The following is a 9,630-nucleotide window of genomic DNA, read 5'->3' as shown; positions in this document are numbered from 1 at the left end:
GACACAAATACACACACACACACACATATATATATAGATATATATATAATACATTACTGAAGCCATTCTGCTCACTTCCAACAGTTTAACCCTTCCTTATGTTTGTCCCCAGAACATGATGTCTTGTCACTACCAAAAACTCATTCTTCTCTGTTGGATGATAAACTTTGTTAGATAGCTAGACATGATCTGTACTCCATCCAACATAGGAAATTACACATCATTCTCAAAATTTCTCCTTAATTTTATTTATGATATAATGATCTGACATTAACCTTCCTATTACTCCTCTTGGTGTGACATTAGTAGGGAAATGAAGGAAGGAAAGGCAGTCACTTATTAGCACCACCACCTGGCTTCCCTTTTTCATGCCTAGGATTTGGCATTGGCTTTTCATAGTCCACAAAAGCATCAATTTCTGTCAGGTCTCTCATCTTCATTTCCACAATCACCTTCAACAGAAAGATAACACACAGTAAGCAGCAGAAAATCCAAAGCAGACAAACGACAAATACTATATAGCTCAGTAAGCATCTTAGACTCAGTAAATTTGATTAATTCTTACATATAATGGGTGTATACAGTGCATGTCTCATATTCATTTACCGTCATTGATTATCATGAGAGAGCGCTGTATACACCTGTTTTAAATATGAATTATCCCTCTAGCTTCAGGCTTGCACAGTTGTTAGTTTTCCCCTCTAAAACATCAAGTTCATAGACATAGACATGTAACTTTTCAACATGCTTACTACGTAGACATTGTTTTCATGTTGTAATTAACTGAACTGATCAGTAATTTTCCCCTATTCATGAATTACCTCTTTTGATGGGTTTGTAGGGTTTACAACATTCCTGAAGCCTTTGGCATCTCTTCCTGCATCAAATGAAGAATAGAATATATGTAAAGTTAACTTCGATTGAATTAACTGATCATAGCACATTAGGGGAAAATGCTCACCTGCACAAATGCCTAGAAAGAGTAAGAGAATGACAGCAATGGTTTTAAAACTAGAATCCATGATGAATGCACATTGAGGTTTAAAGGGGTAGGGGTTTGTGCTCTTATATATAGGTCTGTAAGGGAATGGCAACCATGACCACTTTTCATGGTGCAACTTAAAAGCTTTGAACAGTGGTGAAAACATTTCATACCCATTACAAAGTCAACCACACACTAACTTCTGTCATTATAGTCTAAACCAATTCACGGATGGAAAAAGAAGTGAGGTTTTGCATCAAGCTCCATGTGATCTCCTATTGTGGATTGTAGGATATGTCACTTATCTCCCTTGCTGCTTCATATTCACTAATTCAGTTGCCAACTAATGAAATCACTGTCAAAGCATTCAAAAGGGTTAGATTAAATGTACTTCTGGACTCTGGTATAAGTAGCACTTATAAACAGAAACACATCTTAACACCAGCATTATTGAATCAATAGCTTACAGTTAGTATGAATTGATTTAGTATTCTCTAGTTTAATTAATTTGATAAAATTGATGAAATTTTTTCGCATAAGAAACCTGATTTAACAGTGTCCTAGATGATCTGCTGATCTTATCGCATGCAATACTGTTCTTCTTGCATGCAGAACTGTTCATCTAGCTTTGCTTTATGGTGTCATATCTCATATTGTATGGTAATGGGCAGAGTTCATTTTCTTTAAGGTCCCAAAGTGTCCCAAAATAGAAGGGGTCTGGAGAGTAAAAGCAATGAAAGATCTGAAAATCAACCACTTCATATTGTTTTGCTACAGAATCAAGTAATGATGTTTGAATAATGCAGGTGGTCATATCAAAGGATCCCTTTTAAAGTTTACCACACAACTCTGATCTCTTTTCTTATAAACACTAATCGCCTTACTGTGCTACTGAGATATGATCAGTACTCTCTTCTCTGTAGGTAGCTACCTTATTCAATTGATTGATGATGAATATAGTTGAAGGGTAAAGTTTCATAGCTGACTTAGAATTGATTCTTCTGAGCTACATATAAGCCGACAATTTTGAGGTCCATTTTCTGCCTAATCGTTCATCAATCGTGACCTTATGACCAAGAACAGTGGCTTAGTCAATGCATGTATTCATGTTTAAAATGCATGACTTTATGATTTGGATCGAGTCCATATTTGGTTTTTCAGGTACACTTTAGAGTCCATATTTGGTTTTTCATTAGAGTCCATATTTGGTTTTTCAGGTACACACTTTAGACTATCAGCTAATAATAAGCATCACGAATTATACAGAAATTATAGGCACCCAGGCAGACAATATACAGAAGAAAAAAAAAGATTCCCAGATACTTTTTTTTTTTTTTTTGTGAGAATAGATTCCCATATACTTGGCCGACTTATTCAATTTCTACAAATATAACCACACGAGCTCCCCTCGTAGTGCTCAAACCCTCTTAAGAGTAATGCTAGAATTCACTCATATCTCTAAAAGCTTGAAAGAATTGGTTAGATGTCCCCAGAAAATAATGAATAGAACTTCATTAGTGTTTATAGGGAATCAAATAAACAAGCAATCCATCAAACTGAACTAGCATATGAAATCTTGGAGTGAAAGCAAATATCATTTCATTCAGTAGCCACATTAGTCATGATAAGCCAAGCATTAGAAAAGAACTTAGCATGTTATCCGAGCCTTAAGCAGCTAGAGTTGATAAGCCAACCATTCTAAAAATACGAGGAAGGCAGTGGTTTACAAATTTACAATGCACTGTAATAGCTCTCTCCCAAAGAACAATGCTTATGAGAATCATCTGCGGGGAAAAATGAGGAATTACTACACATCTCACAATTGTCTGATCAGTGGTAATCATCTTATGTACGTATTCACATCACATGGGCATCATCGGAGTGAGGATATAACATTTGCTCTGAAACATCTGGCTATGAACATTGCCAGTGGTGGCTGAACATTCCTAACAATATGCAGAAGCCATTCCGAATTTTGCAACATCTGAAACGGAAGTGGAAAACCGACGTGAATCTGCCATTGCATCAACATCTAGCTTGGCTCGAAAAATATTGACATCCGACATTTGCCTCACAAAACGAGTAAAGCGAACCCAATTATGCAACTCAAACATATTCTTATCCATCCTCACAAAGTTGAACGAGAAGGAGGGCTTTTCTAGACCATAGGAGTAATACTTTGACATCTTCACCACCTGCTGGAACGATTTATCATCCAAACTGGCTGCAGAAGGTTCACCCTCTACAGGTATGTCACACACCCTAGCAGCTGAGAGAAGTTGTCTGAGAAAACCTTCCGGGCTACTAACTGGATTCATCTGCTTCTCATCCAGATCTTGCAAGTCAAAACATGGGCAGCACAAACTAAACCCATACCTAGCAAACATGCGAGCAATTGGCAAATATCCATCTCTTGTTGATGTGTTGTAATAACCAGCTGTCAACTCTGATGGATGAGACTGAGAGAGATAATGCCAGTGCAACCCAGCTACTTTTGCTGACGTATTAGCTTTTGTACCCCAAAAAATGGCCTCAGCTTCCCTGCATAGCCTTTCTCCATGCAAAAGCAGCATTCCTGAATACCATTCAAGAAAAAATGTACCATAAGATGTGTTCCACGACCCATTATCACTTCTGAAAAACTTTGTTTCTTCAGGGTTCTGCATCAAATTGGAAGCACCAATAGGGCCCCCATTTCCCCATTCAGGCATACCGATCTCCCTAGCACGTGCATTAAGAGATGCGAGCATATACTGGAGAGAGAATTGAAAAAAAAAAATGAAATTAACACATGGACTTATGAGTGTAGTAGAGAACGCAATACAGCTAATAGCTAGTGTATGAACTTTAACCTTCCTCTTACCTTATCATAGCACTGAAACTCTCCTAGCTCACGAGTCCGCCAAGCTGATGTTAGCTTCTGAGTAGGGCAAGAAGGATATCTTAATTCACCAGCAGGACCCATTCCAATTTGAATTCCCTGCAAGAAGAGAACACTAATTTATATATTAAGCATATTACTACCATGACTACAACTTTGATGTGATTAACTATTACTGCACATCAACTTACTATTATGATGACACCAATGAAATGTTTAAAAGTGTCTCTGAAGCTTCTCATAAAATCTGCATATGCTTGGAGTGGTGAACGCCCTCGCAAGACAGGAAGGCTGTCACACCCGAGTGAAATGTATTCCGTATTTCTTCTTCCAAATCTATCAGAATATGCTAAATCTGGATCTTTATCAATCTCATCAAGTACCCACAGAGGAAGGGGAATCCTTCAATGCACAAAAAGGATAAGTACTCAGTAGATTGAAAACAAGCTTTACAGTCAAAAACAATTCAATGTTAAACTGGCTGATAAGAAACCCAAAAACATTCACGGCACTATATCAAAGTCTACCAAATTAACAGTACAACTCAAGCTTTTATAATATCCCTAACTAACTATGGAAGCTGATAGAGGAGATGGTGAGTCACAGATAAAAAAAAATAAAAAAAACACATACAAGAACATTCTTTGCTGTACACAAGCAGCTTCTAGGTGCAAGAAACCATCGTAAGAAGCCAAAGAATTCAGTGGAACAAAAATGCCTGGAGAAATGACCTAAACAAAATCCAGAAACAAACTAAAGCCTTGAAGTCTCGAGCAATAACCAGGGGCGTAACCCAAGTTTCGGTCGAAAATCTCTCAAGTATACCTATAGCACAGTCCCATATCCAGCCAAATCAGGTTACTTCGAGAAAGGAAAAAAATTATGTGTGAATCAGTCTTCGTCTTCCGTTTTCTTGGTTCTTTATCTGGGTTGGTTTAGATGGAGCAAAAATGAGTAATTTGGTCTGAAGTTTTAACGTATTGGTGGAAATGAATTATGGTTGAGAAGACAAATCAACCCTACTCTTCTACCATTTCCACAATATACACACACTAATCAACCCTATTGTTGTTGGGATTGTGATTGCTATGCCCATTTCAATGATACATACTCAACTCTCCTACACTTGTGTATAGTTGTACTAAAAAAAAATTTTGGTCTTCGCCCAAAGAAAGAGATCTAAAAATGTAGCCCACCCCATATTTTCAGATCCTAAATCCGCCACTGGCAATAACTCAAAAGTTCCATGTATACAAAGCTATTCGGTGCGCAATTAATACCGGCGTATCCACTTATAATGATGGTTGTGATTTCTAATCGAAATATGCAGAACAAACATCACCAGGGGGATCATTCAGGGCATAATAAGCAAAACTAATTTCCATTCATTTCATATCCAAAAAGCTTCAAAACAAGAACACTCCACAATCCACAAGCACAAACTATTCACTTACCAGGATCAAAAAATGGAAGTAATGGAAAGCAATCAAGAGTAACTAAAACTCGAAAACGATCAGAATTCTTCAAACTTTTTTACTAACCAATGAGGGTCCCCTTGGCCAGTGCCGCACTGATGAAACCCCAGGACGGCCCGGACCTTCAATCCGCACCGTTTCGCTAGCTCCACAATCGCCAGGTAGCCCCGCCAATTGTAAAGCCCAGGCTGATCCCTCTCCACGATTCCCCACCACACCTCCATCACCACGCCGTCGACTCCGGCTGCGACCAGCGCCTTGAACGACTGGCTCATCGTCTTGCGGCGGCGCACCTGGCCGTTGAGCGGGTCGACCGAGTCGACCGGCATGGTGACGAAGACCGGCGATCCCCTGCCGCGGCGCTGGGGGGAGAATCCGTGGAAGAGCTCGCCCTGGAGGTCGCCGTTGTCCGGCGAGACGGAGGAGTTGAGGCGGGCGGAGAGGGTGAGGCGGCGAGCAGGGGTGGGGTGAGGCTTGTTGATGTGGGAGAAGATGGAAGGGAAGCGCGTGAAGGAGGGAGGCGAGTGGGTGCGAGTGGGGCGGAAGGAGGCGGAGAAGGTCGGAGTGGACGGAGGTGCGGCGATCGCCATCGGAGGGAGGGGTGTGTGTGGTGGTATCGGGAAATGAGAGAGTGAGGCAGTAACGGAATGCTGTTACGGTGTGAAACGCGGGAGAGGCCAAAATGGATAGTCCTACCCAACTGGCTTTTTTTCTTTTCTTTTTTCTTTTCTCTCGGATATTTATAAAGCAATTGACTCCAATAGCAAACTTACTTTTAACCTTACGATACCTCATTGTTTTTCTCATGTAACATGTTATTCGACCCAATAGCAAAAATGACTTAAATGTTTTCTTTTCTTTTTTCTTTTTTCTTTGAGGGGAAAGGAAGATATATTCCTGTGATCGAAAAGATCATACGACCGTACAAGGTCAAGCTAGGATATTCGAAGATCACCCATTACAATCGTTGCTCAAGTAGTGCACTGACTGCACATTAAAAATGACTACTAGCCTAGACTACTCCGCCTTGATCAATGAGAGGCTACAACACCAAAAAAACCAGTACATCCGTCTAAGACCTTCTTGATGTACATCAATACTAATCCTTGGACACATTGTAACAACCCAAAGAAACAAGGTATACAGGGCCAAGGCCCACTGCACCTACCAGTAAAAGATGGAGCATTATTCCACAAAAATAACAAACAAATAATAAAATTGAGCCCAAAGCAAAGCCCAGACCCAAGAGCACTCAAACCCTAGCCAAACTCCAAGCTGCAGCAGCCACCACATTTAAGAGACCCTAGCCACCGCCACGAGTAGACGTTGAACGACCATCCACCCCGCGATCGTTGCCAGCACGCCGACAAGAAGCACCACCTCCCCCAAAACCCCTCTTCCCCGCATGGTTCCGAAGCACCCGTACCAGATTGGAAAACTCTGATCCAAAACACGTCCGTTGAAGCCCCACCTCACGCTGTCCTGCCAGCCGCCGCCGTCGATCAAGGGAACAGAACGCCGATACCACCAGTCTGCCAGCGCCAGAGCCACCAAACAATCAGAAGATGCAGACCTACCACAGGCTTGTAAGCTTGTCAAGGTCCAAGTCGTGCCGTTATTTTTGTTCAAAAACAAGTTATGAAATACAGTATCAAAATTTATTCTACTTGAACTTATAAAAATTGAGTTAATCCATCATAAAATTTGATACGCTTGAGAAAGTCAAAATTCTATATCTTGGAAGAATTGAGTAATTTGACATTTGTATAAGAAAAATATACATATAATATATAGTTTGGGGTATTATCTTAATAATTTATCAAGGATCGTATCTAAGTGTCAATTTTGTTCAAGCGTATGTAGTGTTTGTAATCATTTAATTTTGTACTAGCCCCTTAACATGTTTCGCACATATCAATTGGCGTTTATTTTTATTTTTTTTAATTTAAAAAGTTACAACAGTTTCTCTCCTGATATTGGGGAAGTTTCTCCTTTTTTTTCATGGGAAGTATTGCAATAAGTCAATTGACTATCTTATCCTCATATAGAAATAATTTATTTATTAATATCTATATTATGTAAAGGCATATATGGTAGTTTAAAATTTTAACTATTCCATCAAGAATTGGCTTAATTATATAAGATTTAAAAAAAAAATATTATAATCATTATAGTAAAATGTTGGTGTCTAGCCATATTAAACCACTTGCCTGAAAATAGTATTTTTGATATTATACATTTATACTTTACAAAAGATATATAACAGAAACTACATAAAAAACTTATGGCTTCACACTGGTTCGAACCGGAGACCTTCATTGTACCGATTGGGAGGGTGAAGAAAATGGCAATAGCGTAGGCTAGAAGGACACCGCCGGTTTTAAATATCTGCGATATTTTCGATATATCCCCCGATATCTCTTTTTTTTTTTTCCCGATATCTCTCTTTTTTCGACGGATCGATATATCTTAAGGGGTGAATATCTTATCTTCTACCGTTTCTGCGAAATTTCTCCGGCATCATCAAATATCCCCGATATATTAGATGTTTGGGATATATCCCCGATAAAGTAAAGAAATATCTATAAAATCTGATGGAAAAAAAAATAAAAATAGTAAAAAAAACTCAGTAATTCTCTAAATGCAAATCTGTGTGAAGAATGACATGTTAGTCAGAAGAATGGCCGCAAACCACCACTCAGGCACTTGGTTGTATCTCTGTATAAGTCTTGTATGTATGTCCATTTTCTCTTCTCCTTGAAGCTTGATTTGCTTTGCTCCCATATTTCCCTGCCATACCATATATACAGCCAAGTATTAATGAGCTCAAAAGCCAATGTCGAGTCCAATTGGTACAAATCCGAAATTTTTGCTTAGGTTTTACTAGAAAGTGTACCCGCACTTTGCTGCGGGAATTATTGTTATATGTTATTGGAATAATAAATATGATTGATCTTATAATCATTACATAGCAGAATCATGTAAACCAACTAAGAAAAACATTGAATATCAAATGTTTTTGTTGAAATTTACATATTTGGTTTGATTTGAACTTATTGGCCCTGGTGGAGAAATTGAATCTCAGCTTCATTCTGCTTTACCTGTCTTCACATTAGCCTTTGAGATCAGATAGACCTACTTTTTAGCTGCATGATTAAAACATGTTATACGAATTTCTCACTGGAATCAATAACTTCAAATCAAACTTAATGAGAAGGTAAATGATCCAGAATATGGTTCAAGTCCTACAAGGTAAAATAGTTGACGATCAAATTCTAGAATTGATATCACTTTATATGATTTAACTTTTGACTTAGTATCTGGCATTTAACTATGTGTATCACTTTACATGTATATACCTGTCCACAGCTCTAGTAGTAGCAATGGATACCTCATCTTTAAGATTAAGAATTGATGTACGATGCTTCTTGAAGCAGCCTGGAAATGAAGGGGGGGGGGGGGGAAACGAGGCTAAAATGTGAATGAAGAGTAGAGAAAAACTGAATAATAACTATAACGAGAACCATAAAGATGTAACTTACTGAATACATGAAACTATTAAAAATTTATGATACATGTTGATGTGCTCATATTGTCATATATTTTTATGCCTCTTAATCTTGGTTTTTATGTTTAGTTCTCCTTATTTATGATTCATTTACATCTTTTAGTGTTTTTGTAGGTTTGTTCCATAGAAAGAAGAAAAGAAGCCAAAATGAGCTAAGTAGGATTGAAAGACAATGTGCAATCTGAGACTGAGAATCTGTCTGTGCAGAACATCCAACTTCGCCAAATTACTGGGAAATGCTCAAATCGAATCAGACAATGAACCTTATATCATTGGAAAGCTACGGATGTCTACTTTCTGTATAATTTTACGGATATCTATTTCGATTCTTCTGGAGAAAGTTATGATTATTTGAGTGAAGATAGGTCGGACAGGAAATCTGCTCGGGAATTTACAACCATTCGTGGAGAACTCAAGTTCCGTGGCACAAGATCATCAATCCTAATGTTTCAAGGAAGTTAATTCAGATGAGTATTCAATGAGGAACTTATTCCTACTTTTACAAGAGATATTTCAAGCTTTTCCCATTCCAAATGAAGAAAGGAATCTAAATCCAAGTTTTACAAGGAAACATGAAGCCAAAGATGAGCAGAAATCTTCCCTATATAAGGGAGCACGAATTTACATGAGAGAGGAGTCTCGGGAGCACAATGTAGATGCCTAAGGAGCGGAGACGACTCATCCATCTTTCCTTTCTTTTCCCCTTCCATTCTTTTTATGTTTT

General features: G+C 38.5%; 2 protein-coding genes across 2 annotated transcripts; both read right to left on the bottom strand.

Moving 5' to 3' along the window:
- On the bottom strand, positions 1-1,223 carry LOC133707224 (uncharacterized). Its single transcript, XM_062132776.1, has 3 exons — positions 962-1,223; positions 822-877; positions 1-452 (listed from the first exon to the last, which is right to left on the bottom strand). The coding sequence occupies exons 1-3, from the start codon at positions 1,146-1,148 to the stop codon at positions 333-335; spliced, it is 363 nt and encodes a 120-aa protein (XP_061988760.1). The 5' UTR covers positions 1,149-1,223; the 3' UTR covers positions 1-332.
- A 1,335-nt stretch (positions 1,224-2,558) lies between these two features.
- Positions 2,559-6,057, bottom strand: LOC133744137 (beta-amylase 1, chloroplastic-like). The gene is made up of 4 exons (XM_062172279.1): positions 5,405-6,057; positions 4,055-4,265; positions 3,846-3,962; positions 2,559-3,735 (listed from the first exon to the last, which is right to left on the bottom strand). The coding sequence occupies exons 1-4, from the start codon at positions 5,926-5,928 to the stop codon at positions 2,929-2,931; spliced, it is 1,659 nt and encodes a 552-aa protein (XP_062028263.1). The 5' UTR covers positions 5,929-6,057; the 3' UTR covers positions 2,559-2,928.
- Between the last annotated feature and the right edge of the window lie 3,573 nt (positions 6,058-9,630).

The sequence above is a fragment of the Rosa rugosa genome, chromosome 4 (assembly GCF_958449725.1).
Source record: "Rosa rugosa chromosome 4, drRosRugo1.1, whole genome shotgun sequence".
In the NCBI taxonomy this organism is placed as follows: domain Eukaryota; kingdom Viridiplantae; phylum Streptophyta; class Magnoliopsida; order Rosales; family Rosaceae; genus Rosa; species Rosa rugosa.
This window is presented reverse-complemented; position numbering and strand designations above follow the sequence as displayed.

Excerpts from the sequence above, each read along its gene's own strand:
- LOC133707224 (XM_062132776.1), bottom strand. The coding sequence starts at position 1,148 with ATGTTTTCACCACTGTTCAAAGCTTTTAAGTTGCACCATGAAAAGTGG. Across the intron at positions 878-961 it reads CTTTCTAGGCATTTGTGCAG|GAAGAGATGCCAAAGGCTTC; the intron begins GTGAGCATTTTC and ends CATTTGATGCAG. Across the intron at positions 453-821 it reads CTACAAACCCATCAAAAGAG|GTGATTGTGGAAATGAAGAT; the intron begins GTAATTCATGAA and ends TTTCTGTTGAAG.
- LOC133744137 (XM_062172279.1), bottom strand. The coding sequence starts at position 5,928 with ATGGCGATCGCCGCACCTCCGTCCACTCCGACCTTCTCCGCCTCCTTC. Across the intron at positions 4,266-5,404 it reads GGCCAAGGGGACCCTCATTG|GATTCCCCTTCCTCTGTGGG; the intron begins GTTAGTAAAAAA and ends TGTGCATTGAAG. Across the intron at positions 3,963-4,054 it reads TCATTGGTGTCATCATAATA|GGAATTCAAATTGGAATGGG; the intron begins GTAAGTTGATGT and ends CTCTTCTTGCAG.